At 40.7% G+C, this 21,210-nt stretch overlaps 2 protein-coding genes, 1 non-coding gene and 1 pseudogene across 4 annotated transcripts; 2 read left to right on the plus strand and 2 right to left on the minus strand.

The window, feature by feature from the left end:
• The first annotated feature begins 223 nt into the window (after positions 1-223).
• Positions 224-1,489, plus strand: LOC145640252 (uncharacterized). Its single transcript, XM_081691555.1, has one exon. It carries the CDS (start codon positions 224-226, stop codon positions 1,487-1,489), a length of 1,266 nt encoding a protein of 421 aa, XP_081547681.1.
• A 7,258-nt stretch (positions 1,490-8,747) lies between these two features.
• LOC145640253 (short-chain dehydrogenase/reductase 1 pseudogene) lies at positions 8,748-14,136 on the plus strand (annotated as a pseudogene).
• LOC145641160 (small nucleolar RNA R71) lies at positions 11,818-11,924 on the minus strand. The gene has a single exon (XR_014115225.1). It is a non-coding gene; the product is annotated as a small nucleolar RNA R71 (small nucleolar RNA).
• Positions 14,137-14,205: 69 nt separating the features above from the next.
• Positions 14,206-17,736, minus strand: LOC145637867 (uncharacterized). Of its 2 annotated transcripts, none has more exons than XM_081688877.1 (3): positions 17,616-17,736; positions 14,779-16,306; positions 14,206-14,574 (listed from the first exon to the last, which is right to left on the minus strand). In XM_081688877.1, the coding sequence occupies exon 2, from the start codon at positions 16,202-16,204 to the stop codon at positions 14,816-14,818; it is 1,389 nt and encodes a 462-aa protein (XP_081545003.1). In that variant the 5' UTR covers positions 16,205-16,306; positions 17,616-17,736; the 3' UTR covers positions 14,206-14,574; positions 14,779-14,815. The 2 variants fall into 2 exon arrangements, with proteins under 2 accessions (XP_081545003.1, XP_081545004.1); XM_081688878.1 differs by having other exon boundaries at positions 14,779-16,295; positions 17,616-17,708.
• Positions 17,737-21,210: the final 3,474 nt, after the last annotated feature.

Raw genomic sequence — 21,210 nt, forward strand, 5'->3', positions numbered from 1 at the left:
CAGCTTCGGATTGGTTCACTAATTTGGGACCCGGGTCTATCGATTGCTTTGATACGTTAGTTGAATTATTTACGGGCCAATATATCAGCAATAGTGCGAGGCAGAGAACCTCAGGAGAACTTATGTCCGTCTGACAAAGGAAGGAGAATCGCTAAGAGATTTCGTTAGGCGGTTCAATAATGAAGCTAACACCATACCTAAATTGCAGCAGAAGATAACTGTCATGGCCTTAATGAATGGTTTGGCTGATAGTGATTTCAAGTACATGGCGCAGAAGTCCTTTCCCAACCTCGGCGCGACATTTAGCAAAGCTCATGAATACATTAAGAGTGATGAACTTCTGAAAGCAAGCAACCAGGTAACTTTGGCAGAACCGTCTCGGCGGCAAAACACTTACGTGTCGCCCGAAACCTCTGGTGGGATCAGTAGGCAAAATCAGCAAAAAGCAAATAGGCCTGCTAGAGGCCTAGGACGATACAGTAATTATACCCAGCTGAACACGCCCAGGGCCGCTATCTACTCGGTAAATCAGCACAAGGAGGACTGGAATCGGCCGGCACCAATGATAACGAAGGGCCGAGATGTGAAAAAATATTGCATGTTTCACAAAGATGTTGACCATTATACAGAGGAGTGTATCCAACTCAAAGAAAACATAGAGGATCTCATTAGAAAGGGACACCTATCTCAATACCGGTCTCAAGCAAGTACAAACCGACAAGCGATAAGGCAGACGGAATATCGAAAGCAAGGAGAGCCGTCAGTGCAAGATGACACATATCGGCAGGGTAACACCGAGGTTTATCGGCAAGGCTATGCGCCCCTTGGACGAAAAATTACCATTGAAGTAATTACTGGAGGGCCTGTGCATGGGGGATCTGTTAGCGGTGCCAAGAAAAGCCTGTCGGAATATAAGCATATAGTAAATGCACTGCGGGTAGATAAACGGCCCCGGCCAATCGATATTCTTTCTGTATCTTTCTCTGAGGCTGATGCCAAGGGTATAGTTTTTCCCCATGACGATCCATTGGTTCTGATATTGTCAATAAATGGGTGTGACATCAAGCGCGCGTTAATAGATGGGAGTAGCTCGGGGAATATCTTGTTCGCCAGAGTGTTCGATGCAATGATGATAGGCCGAAAATATTTAACACCGGTGTCATGCCCTGTTATCGGTTTTAATGGTTCCACCGTCAGAGCCGAAGGTAGCATAATCCTACAGGTTAGAATTGGAGAAGGACCCAGGGTCCGAGATGTGATGACCGAGTTTTTAATTGTTGATGTACCGTCAGCATATAACGCCATTGTCGGCAGACCACTGATCCATGATGCACAAGTAGTGGTCTCGACATATCACCTCACAATGGTGTACGTCTCTAATATTGGCAAAATAGAGCGCGTTAAAGGAAGTCAAACGATGGAAAGAGAGTGCTACGTGTCGGCATTAAAACAGCCAAACCGACAGGTCCCCAGGGATCAGAATAACTAGAAAAGGGAATGATCCCCACCTGCCCATAACTTGGCAATGGCAAACTTTAACACAAGGCCCATGACTGTCCCTAGACCGTTGCCAGGAGGGGATACTATTGAAGTTGAGTTGCAACCAGGCGTTGTAAACCGGACAGTAAAAATTGGATCCGATATGGATACCGAAATGCAGTGCCACCTGGTTGAACTTCTAAGGGAGAACGCTGATGTTTTTGCTTTCTCGGCTGACGAAATGCCAGGAATTCACCCCGATGTAATGGTACATAAGCTAAATGTGGATAGGCGGGCTAGGCCGGTGCGACAGAAGAAAAGGAATTTCTCCACATAAAAAATTGAGGCGATACAGGCAGAGGTTAACAAGCTGTTAGCGGTAGGTTTCATAGAGCCGTGCACATACCCAGAGTGGCTAGCTAATGTCGTCATGGTCAAAAAGCTGTCAGGGAAGTGGAGAATGTGCGTTGATTTTACAGACTTAAACAAGGCGTGACCAAAAGACTGTTATCCCCTACCCAGAATTGTTCGCCTAGTTGATTCTACATCCGGCCATGCGCTCTTAAGTTTTATGGACGCTTTCTCAGGATATTATCAAGTCAGTCTCTACCAGCCAGATCGGAACAAAGCGGCATTTATTACGGATGCCGGGGTTTATTGTTATAGAGCAATGCCCTTCGGGCTACGAAATGCAGGAGCAACGTACCAGAAGTTAGTAGACAAAGTCTTCGCGAACCAAAAGGGAAGAAATGTTGAAGTATATGTGGATGATTCAATCTTGAAGAGCCGTTTAGCTACGGACCATGTTGAAGACTTAAGGGAGACATTCGATACTCTACGACGGTACCGAATTAAATTAAATCCCGAGAAGTGCGTATTTGGTGTGAAGTCTGGAAAGTTTTTAGGCTTTATGATTAGTGAAAGGAGTATAGGTGCAAATCCCGATAAAGTTGAGGCCATCCTCAGTCTCCCACAACCAAAGTCCATTAAAGATATACAGAAATTAACAGGTCGGATGGCAGCATTAACGAGATTTATCAGCAAGTCAGCCGACAAAGCTTTACCATTCTTTGTTGTCCTCCGACAGAACAAGACCTTCGTTTGGGTTCCGGAGCAAGTCAAAGCACTAGAGGCCGTTAAAAATCACCTACGATCGCTGCCAACAATCGCCAGACCAGAAACGGGAGAAACATTACAGCTTTACATTTCGGCTTCCCCAAAGACGGTAGCGGCAGTATTGCTAGTAGAGCGAAAAAGGTGCAAATGCCTGTATATTTTGTTAGCCATGTGCTAAATGCTGCAGAACGAAGGTACCCTCTAGTGGAAAAAACCGCATACGCAGTAGTTATAGCGGCAAGAAAACTGCGACCATACTTCGATGCACATACCATCGAAGTTCTGAGCATTCAGCCGCTAGAGAAGTCTCTTCAGAAAATGGACACTTCCGGTCGTTTGCTGAAATGGGCCATTGAGTTATCAGAGTACGTATTAGTTTATAAGCCCAGAGTGTCAATCAAGGCTCAGGCCCTGTCTGACTTCATAGTTGAAACTTCTTACACTGAAGAGGAGGATGTAGTTGGCATATGGAAGGTGTCGGTTGACGGCTCCTCGGCCTCAACTGGATCGGGGGCAGGTATCATCATGACGTCCCCACAAGGGGATATATTTGAATACGCATTAAGTTTCAAGTTTAAGGCTTTTAACAATGAGTCTGAATATGAAGCGGCGCTAGCAGGGGTTCAACTATGCATAGTAGCAGAAGCCAAAAGGGTGGAGTTATCCACAGATTCGCAGTTAGTAGCCAGCCACTTCAGTGGCGAGTACGAAGCCCGTGAACCATCGATGATAGCCTACTTGGCTAAACTCAGAAGCATAGCAACAACACTTGATCACTTTGTAATCAAACTGATACCTCGTGACGAGAACAAACAAGCAGATGCACTGGCAAAACTTGCGAGTTCTAGCTTCAACGACCTAGAACGCACCGTAATGGTTGAGGTCCTCAATCGCAAAAGTATAGAAGAAGAGATGCGAAAGGAGGTGAATTGCGTAACAGGAGGCCGAGAATGGTACGATGATGTTCTGGCTTACAAAGTGCAAAATGTACTTCCCACAGATAAAAACAAAGCGCGAAAAGTCAAAACAGATAGCGTCTGGTTCGTTATGTTTTGAGGCACATTGTATAAAAGAGGTTTCTCGTTACCGTTACGCAGGTGTTTAACAACATATGAATCCGAAAGGTTGATAGAGGAAATACACGAGGGCGATTGCGGAAATCACTCGGGTGGCCGGTCAATGTCTTTAGAGGCAATGAAAAGGGGATATTATTAGCCGACAATGAATGCAGATGCAATAGCCTACGCCAAGAAGTGCGACAAGTGTCAGAAGTACGGACCGGAAATAAATCAACCCCCTAAAGACCTGACGTTTATCCTTAACCCTATTCCATTTGCACAATGGGGTATGGATATTGTCGGCCCATTCACCTCAGCAACGGGAGGGCGTAAGTTCTTGATAGTGGGGATAGACTACTTCACGAAATGGATAGAGGCAAAGCCTGTAGCGAAGATAACGGCAAATGAAGTGAAGAAGTTTATCTGGAAAAATATTTTTACCAGGTTTGGTTTGCCGATGGCAATGGTTTTTGATCACGGTTCACAGTTCGGCTGCACTCCAATTAAAAATTTTCTTGCTATATATAAAGTAAAGTTCGCCAATGCTGTAGTTTGTCATCCTCAGTCTAACGGTCAAGCAGAAGCTGCTAACAAGCAAATTTTAAATGCTTTGAAGAAGAAAATAGAAGACGCCAAAGGGCTATGGGCGGATATAGTACCCGAGATATTATGGGCAAACAGAACGACGACAAAGGAAACAACTAGTGAATCACCCTATAATCTTGCTTTCGGCTTAGAAGCGGCTATCCCGGCAGAGGTGGGGCTTCCAACTTTCCGAGTTCAAAATTTCTGTGAAGACCAAAATGATCTACTGTTACGACAACAACTAGATTTTCTACCAGAGATCAGACTAACGGTTGAAATTAAATCGGAAGCATATAAAGATAGAATGAGTAAGGCGTACAACAAACGTGTCAACTATAGGCCATTAGAAGACGGAGATCTAGTACTACGGAGGACAACAGCAAAAGGTAAAGGAAATGTTGACGGCAAGCTTACTGCCAACTAGGAAGGACCAAATCAGGTGTATGAGACTATAAGGCAAGGGTCTTACCGTCTTATGACCCTGGAAGGGAAATCGTTAAAAAACGTATGGAATGCAGCTGTGCTTAAAAGGTACTACGTTTAAATATTTTTAATTTAGTTAAAGCTTTAAAAAGTGGTGTACACTTAGTTAGCGGTAATTTCAGTTTGTACGGTATATGTTTTATGCTTTTATCTTATGTAATTCGGCATAAACTACGTATAAAGTGTTATTTTATGACACAATATGGAATCATCTGCTTACTTTCGATATGTAAGTGTAGACGGCCTAGCTAGCTGTTACACCCATTCAAGTAACGAGATGGTTGGATAACTAATGCACCTACAGGCGAGCTAAATGGATAGTCTGATCCACTTCCATTGCTCGGTCAACAAAGGTTGCAAATATAATCGCAGAATATAACCGATATCAAACTTTGTGGAAATCAAAGAGAAATCAATTCCAAGTTTTACGAGAACAAATTGAATGTGTACTCGTAAAACTGGGGGAGCAGAAGTATAGTCATGAGAACAAAAATATAGCATAAAAGCACGATAGAGTCAAATAAAAACAAAAGCGAAATATATGTACACATAACCAGGTGTTCCAGATAAAAAAAAAAAAAAGACAGCAATACCCAAAAGAGCTAAAATTATCTGAACAGATACATCAAAAGTACGATAAATACGGAGAAATGTTTGTTAAGTAGAGAAACAAGAACAAGAACCACATGACGAAATCGGCGATGACAGCCGCAAACTTTAATCCTTCGTTGCTGACTCCTTCTCTAAACCGTCATCACGAGGAGGAGTAGCAAGAAGGGCGTCATCAAACTCTTCTTCAGGAAGGCTGCGTGGATCAAGGTTTTTTATGGTAGTTAGGACGGGGGGGCTCTCAAAATACGACTCCTCATATCTTGTAGGAGAAAGATGGTTGTCAGCACCGTAAGCATCCTCCACCGCCTGCCATCTATCCTCATCCCAGTCCTCGGCCTTACAAACGCACCGATGAGCAGCAACCCAACCGCCGGTATAGCGATCAATCAGTTTATCCCTGTATAAATCAGACCTCCGGAACTGATTGACGGCCCGAGCTTGACCAGGGGCCTCTCCAAACGGGCAAGCCGAAGTTCATCCTCAGCCCTTTGTCTATTTGCGCTCTCAGCTTCCAATTTCTTTTGCAGCTCAGAAATTTGAGCTTTTAGCTGTGTTTGATCCTCAAGCTTCTTTAATAGGGCGTCATGATCGACCACCTTTTCCTCCAATTTGCTAATTTTTCTTCTGTATCCATCAACCTCAGCTTTGTGAGCTCGACACTCCTCGTCGACCTTTTTGAGCACGACCTCTGCTTTGTCAGCCTGCCTTTGGTAATGCTTGTACATATGTACAACCCCGACAACAGAGTTGACAGTCTACCAAAAACATTTGTTATTGTTATCAGAAGGTTAGGTACCAAAAATAATAATAATAATAATAATAATAATAATAATAATAATAATAATAATAATAATAATAATAATAATAATAATATTAATAAAGAATATAGATTTGTAATAACAGTAAATAATAACAATCAAATACATACCCTGAGGATGTCGTTCATCATTTGGCCGCAAGGAGCCACAAACCGACCAGTAGGTCTGTCGGCCGGTGTTGGCAGATCCTTGAGCATTCTCCAGCCGAGACTACCGCCAGAGGAGGGATCGTCAGCATAGACAGATTCACCCCTATTCACGGTAAGAATAGGGCGCCAAGGCTCGCTAGCATTACCGACAGGGAAGTCCAGGAGCTCATCAGATACTTCTTCGGGAATCCTCACATGGGGGACCTCAATGAAGTCTGATACAGAGGCCGGCACGAAAGCAGTTAGGCCGGTCGACCCAGACAGACCAATAGTGGATCGGGGAACTTCTCTAGAAATAGGGATCACCTTCTCAGCATCGGTGACGGTGGGCGGAGGAACAGGTATGTCGGTGTTGTGAGCCTCGGATTCGGTACTGATAACATCCTTGTCCAGGTTCACAATCACCCTGGTCTCGGAGGCAGAATCCTTAGCTTGATTTGTTTGTTGGTCGGGAGCAGGGGTAGATTTTTGCTTCTTAGACTGCTCTCGGTCACTGGCGGAGTTCGCCCTTTTCGATCTACTGGCACCGGCACCTCTTCTGAGAGGAAGCAGAATCTGACCTTCCGACGATTTGGGTCTCAATAGAGCGGTCATGTCTTGCTTACTTCTCTGTCTTCCTTTCTGAGCGTGGGTGGCGAATTTGGGAAGGGTATCAAACTTACCCTTAGGATTGGGTGGACACTGCCGTTTTATGCTGCCGTCAGGATGCAAACCTAGCTTCTCGTTGTCTAACTTCTCAGGACCTGGTAAAACAGAAAAAAAGGTTGATGTCAGCCTAGATATGAAATCATTTAGGGCAGTGCACATTCCGATAAATACTAAAAAGACAGTAATGCACAATGAGTAGCTTAGGTAGGACAACAACAATAAATAATAACAAAAAATAAAAAGAAATGAAAAGAAGAGAAGGGATAATTAATTATGATTAAAAATGGTTGTTTAAATCATACCGTATGCATCAGTATGGCAGAGACCGATATGAGAGAGGGGAGCGTTGCCTAGGATATAATTACAGTTGCGCAGCCACACCCTAGGAACATCTTTAACCTTTTTACCTTCGTTAACATACAGACAATCAAAGAACCGAAAAGCTCTCCGTTCAAGAATGTCTAACTTCCTATCTCTAAGTGTATCAAATCTAGTATGAGGAAGATAGAATGTTCTTCGCAAAGCAAAGCTGTCAGGAACCTTAACAAAGTAAAATTGTTTTTGCCACATTTTGCAGCTGGTCAATTTCGGCCAGACTGTAAGTTTGCCGTTAACAGTATACAAAAGCCACCAGCCTGGGGATTGGCTGTCTTTTTTCAGCCAATGAAGTTTGCGAATCAAATTCAATGTTAACGGAAAGTCCATATATATCAAGACCCAAACTAATGACACAACATTACGAATAGTTGTCGGTGTCAATTGTGCAATACAAACATTCCAAGCTTTAAATATTTTTTCGATAAAAGGGTGAAGTGGAAAACGCAGACCAAACTCAAAGTGCTTAGCATAAACAGCAATATGCCCTTTCGGGCAATCAGCAACGGTGCTACCAGACTCAGGAAGGGTAAGAACGTAATCATCAGGAAGGCGGAAAAACCTCTTGTCGATACTGCAATAGTTCTTCTCGGCAGCTGTTCTTAACCAAGCATCATCTACTTTTACCTGAGTAACCTTAATTTCATCAGAGAGCTGCAGCGGTTGCCGATAAACAGCATCGTCATCTTCTGAGTTATAACCATCATCAAGGCTTTCCTCGGTAATTACTTTCTCGCCGATCTTGATGTCCTCGTTAATTTCCTCATCAGTTTCGCTGCTGATACTGGGTTCTTTGTCTTCTTCATCTGCTTCTTCCTCTTCTCCCTGACTGCTACCCTCTTCCTCATCCTCTTCTCTTTCAGACTCTATACTCCGTTCGACGGATGCAACATCCTCAACTCGAACATCAGAACTCTCGGCCTGATCAGAGCCGATGTTTGGGCGCTTGGACCTCGGCATCTCTGAATTTTTAACACTTATTTTCCCAAGGTTAGAACCGTACTCGTCAATGGGAATATTTGAATCACTTTCGTCAAGTATGCTGATGGATTCAACATCCACAATGTCAACGTCTTCTAATAAAGTAGTACTAACATGCCAAGAAAACTTCTCAGCTTCCTTCTCTGGCGCTGAGGACAAGTGTATAAACGGGTCAGCCACAATGGCTTTACCCGTAGTATAATTCTTTACACATTCAGGCATAAACACACAAAAACACCAAAATACCTAAAAACCCACCATATACGCATACGAAGCACACCAGAAATTCAAAAAACAAACATGGAGGACAATAGTTTGAGGTTTTTTACCTATACAAAGCACTAGTCAAGCCACCGAACTATTGAAATGGGGAAATTGCCACCGCTTTAGCAAAATTTAAGGAAGTACCCTGGGTTGTGATTTGAAGACAACGAAAAAACACGATGGAGATTTCTTACTTCGTAATTTTGTTTTTTGAAAACCTAGTTAAAAAGTATAACCGTTCGTTTTCTCATTTTCTATATATATACTCAGTAAGTGACCTTTTTTTCATTTGACATTTATTGCATGACATCTTACGGTTGTAATTCCGACACATCACTACACGCCTCTTTATTTTCGCAACACGTGTCCCACTACAACTTTAGAAATTTCCCGCCAATTTCCAGTTGTACTATCATCTGTGAAATAATATTTTTAATTTTTAAATTTTTAAATTTTAATTTTGTAAAGATACTCAAGTCCATTTGCTTCAATTGAGCAAAGTACTATCGGTACTTAGCTCACTTTGGGGGCAAATCAGAGATTTTTTAATTCTCAAGTCCATTTGCTTCAATGAGCAAAGTACTATCGGTACTTAGCTCACTTTGGGGGCAAATCGGAGATTTTTTAATTCTCAAGTCCATTTGCTTCAATTGAGCAAAGTACTATCGGTACTTAGCTCACTTTGGGGGCATATCGGAGATTTTTTAATTATCAAGTCCATTCGCTGCTATCGGTACTTAGCTCACTTTGGGGGCAAATCGGAGATTTTTTAATTATCAAGTCCATTCGCTACTATCGGTACTTAGCTCAATTTGGGGGGCAAATCAGAAATTTTTTTTGTTCAAATAACACATCAAGATTTCACTTGCATAAAAATCCCAAAGTGAGAACATCGGTTTTACCGACGTCCTCACTTGGGGGTCTAGTTGTACGGGATAATACCGATGATGTGTCTATTTTATATAGTATTTTACCCCCGTCCCTTGGTCGTAATTAGTAGTGTTTTTGGCTCTTTAGAGCCACTTTTATTACTAATTGGTGTTTTCTAGTGTTTTCGTAGATTTGGTTGACTTTTGCAGGGATTTATGCTTTTGGAGTATTTTCCCGAGATATTTTGGAGCATTCACGAACATTGGAGAAGCACGACCAGAGTTTATAGCCTAGGGCCGATTAGAGCCATCGAACCGGTGATTAAGGGCTCGATATAGGTGATACCGGGGCATTTGGACCGAGTATTCAAGACCCAAAGAGGAAACCCAGATTGACCCGAAGAATTGGGGCCCAATCAAAGTCCAAATAGCGGCCCAAATGAGCCGCCCGTCCAAAGAGGCTGGCGCCCGGAGGCGCGCCCGGCCGGGCGTGAGATTAGTATTAGGAGCAAAAAAAGGCGCGCCTGATCGGGCGCGTGTTTTATTAGTTGATGTTTAACGTAGTTTTAATTTCTTTTAGCTTAGGATTTTTGTACGGAGTATAAATACTCCTCCGTAATACGTTTTTAGGATATCTTCTTCTTCTCCTCTTTACTCTTTCTTTACTCTCTTAATTATTCTCTTAGAATTCTCTCTCTAAACCTTTGTTCTTAATCTACTCTTAATTCCTGATTACTTTTTGGTAACGATTTATCTTCCCTTAATTTTAGTTGTTTATTTTTTTCATTTCATCATGATTTATTTTATTGCTTTGATTTGTTTAGTTTCTATTATGTGTGAGTAGTTTTATTTCTAGGGTTTATGGGGATCTAATAAATAATATGAAGGGGTAAATTATTGTTGTTAATTATCAATGCTAGATTAATTTCCTATTGATTGATTTAATGTTCTGTGACTAGATTAGGCCTATCTTTTATGCATGAGTTTGACAATAATGATTCAAGAATCGAGAGATGAGAATTAATGTTTAGGTCCAGTTTCAATAGGCAAGTTAATTTATAAATGGTTAAGTCAAGATTCGAGAGATGAGATTTAATACCGGTAAATTAATTGTGTGATTGTAATACGTAGCGAGAGCCCTTTACAATCTGGTTAATTGATGCATTGATGATTGAGTATTATTGATTATTGGTATTGCATGATAATTTCTTATTGGATTGTTTTAATGTTTTACAATTGCGGCTTGTAAAAGTATAGCAATATTAAATTGATGAATCGAACAGATGTTAATTTGATACTAAAGGCTATTTTCAATAAGAACTTAGATCTAGTAAATTGTGAGAGCCTGTTAGATCTATGTTGATTAATAAATTGCGAGAGCTTGTTAATCATGTTATTTATGCAATGTCAATGATTGATTACTATGTTTTACTCTGGATTATTATTTATTGGTGAACCTATGCCCTAGATCCTTTTATATATTGTTTTCTCCCTAATCCTATTCTTTGTAGTTTAGTCTCATACTCAAATATAAATATTGGTTACTTAGATAATTTAGATTATAATAATTAATTATGAGTAAAAAGACTTGTTTCCCTGTAGAGATCGACCCTACTTCCCTATCTACTTTAGTTAGAGATTTAGGTAATTATTTTTTATTAGGGGATACGACTTTACCTTGTCAAAATTTGGCGTCGTTGCCGGGGAAACGGTTTTATTTTTATTTCTGATTGTTTTTGTAGTCTAGATTATTTCCCTCTTTGTCTCAGAGAGCGGTAGTTCTCTGAGACAAATCTCATATTTGCTTCTAGGTTTTGTTTATGCCCAGGTGTTCCAAATCAGGTTACATCCCATTCGATCCTGAATCGAACGTTCCTTCCATAGACAGAAAAACTTCTACAAGCAAATCCTGGCGGATTCTGGTGATAATAACAATAATCAACGCGATCCTCCAACTGATTCCAGCGATTTAGAGGCATCATCAGACGCAGAATCAGAGATGACGGCTCCAAAGAAGCTTAGTGATTATTCACAACCAAAGCTTACGGACTTTCCACATCTCACCCCTACTCCGGCTCTTGATGGGGTTCAATTTGAAATTAAACCTCAATTTATAACGATGATAGACAGGAAGCAATTCAGTGGGGCCAAGGGTGAAGACCCGAAACTTCACATTGCCGACTATTGTCAATATTGCAACACCATCAGGTAAGCCGGGGTCACTCAAGACCAAATCAGGGAGATTCTCTTTCCTTTCTCTTTAACTGGAAAAGCTAAATTGTGGTTTAATGGCTTAAATAGAACTACACTTGGTATAACTGACTGGGAAACTCTTGTTTTGAATTTCTATAACAAGTATTATCCTGCAGAGAGAACAGCAGTACTACGGAGTGCGATTCAGAACTTTGCCCAAGAAGCCGATGAGTCTTTATATGAGGCTTGGGAGAGGTTCAAGGACTTACAAAGAGAATGCCCTCACCATAATTTAGCACAATGGCAGTTAATCCAAGCCTTTTATAACGGCATTGGAAATTCTTCTAGAATAATCTTAGACTCTGCAGCTAGTGGGAGATTTATTAATCTTAATGTTGATGATGCAGGTCAGGTTATTGAAGATATGGCGATACACAATTCCCAATATGGGAATCCCAGAGGATTTGCTAACAAGGGGAAGCATAGTGTCGACTCTGTATCCTTTTTACAAGCTCAATTAACCTCTATTTGCCAAAAATTAGATAACCTGAGCACTGCTAATGTAGCTAATGTTTCTGCAATTAATAATAATTCTAATGAGGCTTTCTGTGAAAATTGTGGTATTGTAGGTCATTGGGAGCAGGATTGCAGGAGTTTCGTGGAGCAAGTTAATGCCTTCCAAGCTTATAGGCAGAATAACCCATACTCCAACACTTACAATCCTGGGTATCGAAATCATCCATACCTTTCCTGCTGGAGCACCAATGTTCAAAATCCACCACCACAAGAACCACAGGCGCCGCAGCAACAGCAGCAGAAATATTATCATCCCAATGCTAGCCAGAAGAACCAGCCACAACAACCCTCCTCATCTTCCGACCCTTCTCTGGCGGAAATTAAAGCAATGTTGGTCAATATGCAAAAGCACATGGAGAGCAGAGATGCGACAATTGATCAAATTTTAGCGCATAATAAAATTGTAGATAATCAAATTGCGCAACTCTCCGCTACTCTACAAGCCCGCCAACAGGGAGCCTTGCCGGCACAGCCTACAAGGCCTATGGATCAAGCATTTGCAATTACTCTAAGGAGTGCTTTGAACTATGAAGGGCCCTCTATGCCCAGAGTTGATGAACCTGTTTTATTAAATAATGCTAATCTTGATTCCATTAAACCAAACAATGTAGTTGATAGCCCTGCAGGGCTAAAGGATAATACTAACATATCTAATTCTACATTGCAGGGTACAACTCCAGAGAAGGTGGCTACTTCAGACAAGAATAAGAATGCTCCAAAGCCAATCATCAACCGACAGCAGTGTTAATTGGCCGAAAGTAAAATCTTTCACATTACTATTTAGTAGAACCCGAACATCCTTAACGGCTCTCCACTCGGCCACGTGGAGAGCTGCTCCCGGCCACATAGGCACCTGCTACGTATAAGGTCGGTTTGCCACCTAACGTCATAAGGTGACACCAGCTTGGTTCTTCCCCTATATATACCCAGGCACATTCTCATAACAAGGTACAATCTTTTTCTCTCTCTAAACACTTTCTTTCGCTAAACACCTTCTTTATCTTTATTCTTTCTTTCTTCCCCAGATTACTGACTTTAGCATCGGAGTGGTTATTCCCGGATAACCTCCCGGGCTAGTTAATCTGTGTTGACTGTGCAGGCATTGAATTGGGCGGTAAACCTTTACCAACCCCGAAGGCATTACGGTATCGGAGTTCAGCAGGAACACCATCAGAATTTCTCTTAGCATTTACAAAAAGCATAGACGCAATCATAAAAAGTTTTATTTTATTTTATTTTTATTTATTTATTTTAATTATTACAGTAAGGTTTTTGATAACCGGAGTAATGTGATAATGTAGCCAGGAGCCAAGTTCAATTATGCTCAGATGATGACAGACTTATGAAGTCGCAAAACATTGCTTGAAAACTTAATACCATGGAGCATAGAGAACCACTGAAGCTTTGCCTCCTTTGCTCGAGTTATCGGATTCACCAAGGATCAGCAATGTTTCCTCTTCTATGGGGAAGCTAAAGGTATATTGCATATAAACATCATCAACTGAGAAAAATACTCATCAATTAACTAGCACTTTTCATTTCTCCCCAGAATATACCAAATGAAAGAATCAAAGGAGTGTTTTAGGTGATGCTGATAACCTTACAGAAGAACAAGTGGAGGAGATTGTAAACGAGTTGCAGAGACTTTAATTACTGTTCATTCTGAGAGAAGGGCTGGCCTTCTATCATGGCAACCTATAAAGTGTCAAAGGCTGCTTTGAATAGGTATAAAAGAATATTGGCTAAGAAATACCCGTCAATTATCATTAACTGTGTTTGTCCTGGCTTTGTTAAGACAGATATCAACGGAAACTTGGGAGATTTTACAGTTGAAGAAGGGGGTGCAAGTCCAGTGAGATTAGCATTGCTGCCCCATGGTTCACCTTCTGGTCTTTTCTTTGCAAGAAATAGAGTTTCTTCATATAAATAAAATGAATTACATATTCAAACCGGTTTCAGATCAAACAATTGTTACCAGTTTACCACTGGAACTCATCACTAGTACAAAAATCAATGTAAACCATAACAAATGTATAAAAATTTCACATTACATATCTACAAGTTTCTCATTCATGCTTATCCGACGACAGCTTTTGGCATGCTGTCTTAAAACTTTCTGATCTCTTTTTGTACATTTTGTCTGACTGCAAACATTAACAGTCTATAATTCACTTACACAGTTAATTGATCAAAAAACTAATAAGAACACCCTTATTTCTGTCCTTTCATGGCAGTGTAAGGAATGTTATAAACCTTATCACACCTATTATCCCACAGATAAAATCCAATCCAAGCTGACTACTAGTGTTGCGTTGCATGTCTCTTGTCATGTTCCCTTACTGTGTTCGTCTTCCCAGTCATAGATTCACTGAGATCACGTAGACAAAAAGTCAAACACGAGAATATGATGTCAGCTAAAGTAGAGAAAGAGAGTTTGACCAGTGAACACACTGAAAAGAATTGTCAGCTGAAATATCAGCACTAATTAAGAACTAAAGCATCAACTAGAAGTAAAATCTACTCCGTACTAGCTTTCTGCAAAGAGTATGAGTTTGTACTTTAATTACACTACCTATAAAGAAGAGATGAGCGAGTCATGGGGATCTTCATCACTTGGAGACCAAGAAGACCTCAGGCTTACTAGATTTCGGTGTGTTAGCATTGGAAGAAGAAGTGGCTAAAGCAGCAGCCTTAGCGGTGGCGCGAGCACGATTGTCAAGCTGAACAAGGCTTCGTGTAGCCAGGATAGCCTGTGGAGCTAGGTCATGAGAAGCCCTGGCATAGAGACGCCTCACCGCCACAGAAGCAGCGTCCTTAACCTCCTGGTTATTCAGAGGAGCAGGAGCAAGCAGACAGTGACCCAGTATCCTTAGCAAAGGCTGCAATAGCTCCCAGGGCAGCAAAATTCTCACCCCTTCTTGTTCCTGCCCACGTCCCTGTCCCCCAGAAGAAGAAGAATGTGACATCTGGGAGTGATTGGTATTGTTGCCATTGATATCCAACCTAGAAATAACCTCTGAAAGGATAATCTCACTTCCTGCTGTTCCATTTTGGTGAGGTTGAGGGTGTTGAGCAATGATACCTCCAATAGTACTAGACCTACTGGTGGTGCTAGTAGTGGAGGAAACAACCAGGTCCTCACTGACAGAGACAGCATCGTCATCATCATCCAGTCGATTAACAGTTGTAGTAGGAGTATTGCAATGGAAGTCAAGAGAATGAGCACAGGGACAATCACTACCAGCCCACGAAGCAGCAAAACGGCAGAGATCTATCTTAGACCAAAGTGGCATTTGGGAGATGTGTTTGAAAAAGCAATGGAAGGCTACCCCGACAATGGTAGCACGCTTTGTGGACTGGATCCCTATTTGGGGCTCTAGAGGTGGGGAGATAACCCCAACTCCAATTTCAATTCCAATTCCAGACACACCAGAAGGAGTAGGAGAAGAAGAAGAGGATGATCTGGAAAAATTATTTTTATTAACAGGAGGAGAGTGAGGTTGAGGAGATGGGGTGTGATAGAGGGAAGGATGGTGAGCAAGGTAAGCAGGTGAAGGGATGGAAACGAGGAGGGGTTTTCCAGCACGAGCCTTAACCTCAGAAGAGTAGAGAGCCAAGAGAACGGCTTCAAAGCCTGCTAGGGAAGGGGAGCCGAGGGCGGAAGGGGAGGTGGTGGAGAAGGTGTGAATGCGAGATAGATACAGTCCAGCAATGAGAGGCACCAAGGAAATCACCACAAGGCGGAAGTCTGATTCAGAGTCGTCAGAAGACTGGAGGAAGGTGTCATAGAGCCATTGACAGAGAGGATCATCACCAGATCCAGAGAGAGCAGATGACACAGCAGAGTAGGTTTCATAGGAGTCCAGAAGGGAGCGAGCAGGTTGATCAGAGTCAACCAGGGAAGAGAGAGAATCACTAGATGAAAATGGAGGGAGGAGAGAGAGAAGGGCTTGGATTCGGGAGCGAGCTTTGGACACTGACTCCCACCATGATTCCATTGGATCCTGTTGCTGCTACTAGTGTATATGATGTTACTGCTGCTGCTGCTGTTGATGTAGATTGAAATGGAAAATCTAAATCAGCCACAAACTGCAAAATAACTGCAACAGAAAAGAAACAAAAGAAATATCCACGAATGAATTTCAAGGTTGAGGTAGCAATCAAATAACAAGAGACAAACAAGAAAAGATCATAGTGGCTCTTAATTACACCCTATGGTCCCTATCTGTTTAGTAAGCACTAAGCACTTGACAAACAAGGTTAAATATCATCACACTCACATAACAAACTCCCTCTAAACCTAAAAGAACATGGAAAAGAAAGGAAAATCAGATTCTTCAAATACGAATCAGTAAGTTGCTGATTACTAGGTGCAAGTGTGATATCAAGAATTTTAACCGAAAATTCAATATCTATCAATCAATCAATCAAAGTCGACTCCATATCAACCATAAAATCTGTAACTCCATGAGGGGTAAAAAGTAGAAATTGAGAGGTCAACAAAGCCTTCAAGATTCAAAATGCGTAGGATGAAAGGAAAGTTTCAATAAAAAATGATGTATTGCCTTAATCACCTTCCTCTCTCTCGGTCCCTCTCCCTAGTTCCTACCCATGTAACATCCCTCATGGCGCACACATTCCTTGTACTGATAATATTGGACATGAATACTTAGCTAAAAGATATTAAATCAATCCTTCATGGCATAAATCCAATAAAAAGGAAACCATCGACTAAAGTGCTACTTGCATCTGAAAACCCCCACTCGATAACAACACCAAAGTAGCAGCTGGTGCTCTCGGTTTATATCAGGAGAGGGAGATGACTAATTCAGAGTAGTTATTTCTTAATTTATGTTCTCAGCCTCTTTCATTTGAGTTAAGAGCTTAGCAAAGGGTCAATCCTTCTCAAATCACCATCTTACGACAGAGTTTATGAGTGGCCGAGGTCCCTTCCTCATCCACCAAGATCCTATCACAACTCCAAACAAGTCGATTGGCATCATTGCCTACGACACCCATCCATTTCTGTTTTGAAATAATTACATTACTTTCTAGTTTAGAAATTTCTCATTTTCATGATTCTCATTGTAATTCATGCTTAATTAAAGGGTTGACAATGAATAGTTGAAAATCAACACCAGAAGAGGTCTAACATTTAAGGATTGTGCAATACATTAGCAACCAAATCAGATTCAACAATTATCAAACAAAACCCGAAAAATCACACAATTTTAGGGATATGTGATTCAATATCAAATTTCTAGCAACAATATGATCTTTCATAATATTAGTAATTAGTTGAGATTTTGGAACCCTACACTTACTGCATTGATAATTAAATGGTCAAAGATGAACCGTAGATTGTGCAATTGATATGATGATTACTAAAAGAAACAACAGCGAACTTACCTCAGAAGCTGCTGAGAACAAATGGTTTGTAATGGAGAACGTCAACTGCGATATTCAGTGCGCTTCAATGGAGATCTGAGAGAGAGAAGGGGGAGCAAACTATGCAGGGCTATTGTCATCCGATTTTTATTTTATTTATTTATTTATTTATTTATTATTATTATTATTATTATTAATATTATTATTATTATTATTATTTTTGGACGTAGTTCATGTCCTTTTTGGGTAAATACAAGTTAATATCTGAGATTCACAAAATTTGTTTATCACATCGCAATTTTGTAAATAAATCAACAACATTTTCCATAAAAGTGGGTCCTACAGTGATGATGACTGGATAAAGTTGTTGATTTATTTACCAAAATGTCATGTGATAAACAAATTTTGTTTATCCTAGAGATTAACTGGGGCTTCCTCGTGGTTTTTTTGACGTAGCAATTTATTTAATGGGTTGGAGCTTAAAATGAAAATTAAACCTCCCATTAAAAAAAATGAACATTAATAAAGAAAATTTAACAACAGCGCAACAATCTTTGCTTCGTTCTCCCAAAATGCACCAGTCTCGAAATCTTCCCAAAATAAACCTAAGTTGCTTTTATTTTTTCCTCCCAAATTAAACCAAATATATCGGCAGCTGGATAATTAAGTCAACATCAGCCATGTAAACCTTGGTCCTTGGCTGGTTTGCTTCCCTTCCAAATCAATTGAAACGCCATAACTCCCCCTTCAACCAACTACGTCGCATCATCATCAATGCTCAAAACTGAGCCACTCCGAACCTGCTCTTCCCCTACATCGCAGTTACTCACTCTCTCTCTCTCTCTGCAAATTACTGTTTTCCTAATTTGGTACTGGGATTGTACTCGATTGTCTAAGCATTCAAGCGAAGATAAATTTCCTGCAAAAGCATTGTGGTCCTCGAATAATTGAGGCACAAATGGTATGTAATATGCACAACCCTAAATTTGATTCATTTTGCAGTTTATTGCGTGTGAGATTCAATAATTTCCTTTTTTTTTATTCATTGGTCTGAAATTGCGCACTTGAATTCGATTAAAGTAATTGGATTAATGATGATTAATTGCAATTTGTGTTTAGGTTTTTTTTCCAGTCTTTTAATTGAAATGTTGGTGTTGATTTGTGGCTGAATTTTGGTACTCCCTCCGTATTTTTTTAAGTGATACATATTGACCGGCACATAGTTTTAGGCAATTTAATTGACTTAAATAAAATAAGAGGTAAGTGGGGTAGTGGAGTATTAAAAAATTGTTAAAGAAAGATAGTGGGGTTAATAGTTCATTGAAAAGTAATGAATGTGAGAGGAAAGATATAATAAAAAAGTAGTAGTGGGTTTGGGTGGGGGTCATGAGAGGAGAGAGATATAATATTTTAATGTATTGTTTTGCCAAAAAAGGAAATGTATCACTTAAAAAAACACGGCCGGAAATGGAAAATGTATCACTTAAAAAAACACGGAGGGAGTAATTTTATTGTTGGTAAATGGTAGACGGGTGATCCTTTGGCTAATTTAACTCTTAAGTACTTGTATAGGGCAAATATGTGGGAACTGGAGCATTAGTGTATTATGAAGGTGGAAAAGGTAGGACTTTTGATGTTGATCCTAATTAATTATGTTGGCGGTGGTTAGAAGACTTTGCATAACAATGTGGGGTTGAAATCCTAGAGGTTCTGCTATACTTGGTACCTGGTTTGACCTTAGGGCTGGGGTTAAGGGGTTATTTTAGCCCTAGTCCAAATTGAGCTCAACATTGACAAAATAATAACATAAGTGTCTCGTTAGGCGTGTTTAAATCGACATTATAAAAGTCGAAATCTACATAATTAGACATGCAAAACGAGGCATTAATTTATTTCGGCGATTCCGAGTTTAATTTGGTCCCTTAAGAAATAAAATGACTCCAAAAACTTTACCCAAACAATTTTTCGCAAAAAATAAAAAAAAATAAATTGCACGCAAATTGATATAATTTTTTACACGCAAAATAAAGCGTTGGCGTTAATTTTTTTTGCTGATTTCGAGCTCAATTTAGGTCCTTAAGAGCAAAAATGACCCCCTAAAACCTTATTGAAATATTTTCTGCCACACAAAACAAGTAAAAACAATTTAATGGTTGACCACTAACGAAACCCTAATGGAAATATTTAAGTGAAAGCAAAATCTTTTTTTTTTTTTTTTTTTTTTTTTTTTTTTATGTTTTTGGTGCTAGTAAAATTAAATAAAACTTTAGAAGGGTAGCAAAGTCAAAGTGGTGCTTTTAAAAGTCAAATTTTCCCTATTATAATAGATGCTTTCAAAATCTGAGGATTTTTTTGGTGACTAAATAGGAGAATTGATGAGGCTTTCTAGGGTTTAAAACCGTATTTCTATGATTATTTTCTAAATTTGTTCCCTTCATAGTTGCATATGATGGACATATAAAAAGTCAAAGAGTCATATATGAGTTTATCTACCGAGAATAAACAAAATGGATGTAATTTTTGTTTCAAAAGTAAAAGGGTCGGGGCAAAAACGATATGTTACAACCCGGTCCACCTAGCTTAAATTTTAATGTGACCTGCCAATTACCTGACCCTTTAAGAATTGATCCCTCTTTTAAGAATTGATCCACCCCTGCCCTTGACTCGACCTGTTTCGGGTGTTTTTTGGATTCCCTGGGATACTGGTCACATTAAGTCAGTGATCAGAACGGAAAAGGCTATAGAGAGAAAGTAGAGAGAAGGTGGAGCTATTTAATGCTCTATTGTTTGTAAATGTCTTAATCCCCCTCCCATCATAAATGATTGGGGTATTTATAGGGGTGGGACTCGTGCCCCTCTCTAGGGTTTATACCCTAGATTTGCAAGACATGATTGGCTGCGCAATCAGTGAATGCCACATGCTACTCTGGGGGCACCGCTTTGCGGCTTTCATTGATATCTCTCGGGATTTGGGCCCTGACGTTGTTAGGGTTTTCTGGCATGTTGATTATTAAGGGAACAAACACCCTTGACACATGGCATATTCTCATGACGACACGCGTCACCCTCTGACTGGGCCACATGTCGCGACGAGACTGGCATGCGGCCTTAAGGGCTCTGACTTACGTGGCATCTTCCCGTGGTGACACGTGTCACTCTATAACTAGGCCACGTGTCACTATGGGATTTGTCCACGTATACGGGGTATTTTTACCCACAACATTTGCCCCTCAGAGGGGGTGGCTCGTACGCTTACAGGCCGACTCCTCTGACCTTAAATAGCCTTGGTGCGTACAAGTGTATTATGGTTTTGTCAGTTTTTCGTCCGCCTGACAATTTTAGAGTGAACGCCTGTCTATACAAATGGCGCGGACGGAGATAGGCCGTCTTTCTTTTGGGAGATGCGGCCGTCTTGCCATCGCGGAGAGGGCTTTAGCTCTGCCAACTTCCCTTGACGAAGATAGGCCGTCTTGCTTTTGGGAGATGCGGTCGTCTTGCCATCGCGGAGAGGGCTTTAGCTCTGCCAACTTCCCTGGACGAAGATAGGTCGTCTTGCTTTTGGGAGATGCGGCCGTCTTGCCAATGCGGAGAGAAGCTCTGCCAACTTCCCTTTGGA

Source organism: Chenopodium album, chromosome 7 (assembly GCF_948465745.1).
Source record: "Chenopodium album chromosome 7, dcCheAlbu1.1, whole genome shotgun sequence".
NCBI classification, from domain to species: domain Eukaryota; kingdom Viridiplantae; phylum Streptophyta; class Magnoliopsida; order Caryophyllales; family Amaranthaceae; genus Chenopodium; species Chenopodium album.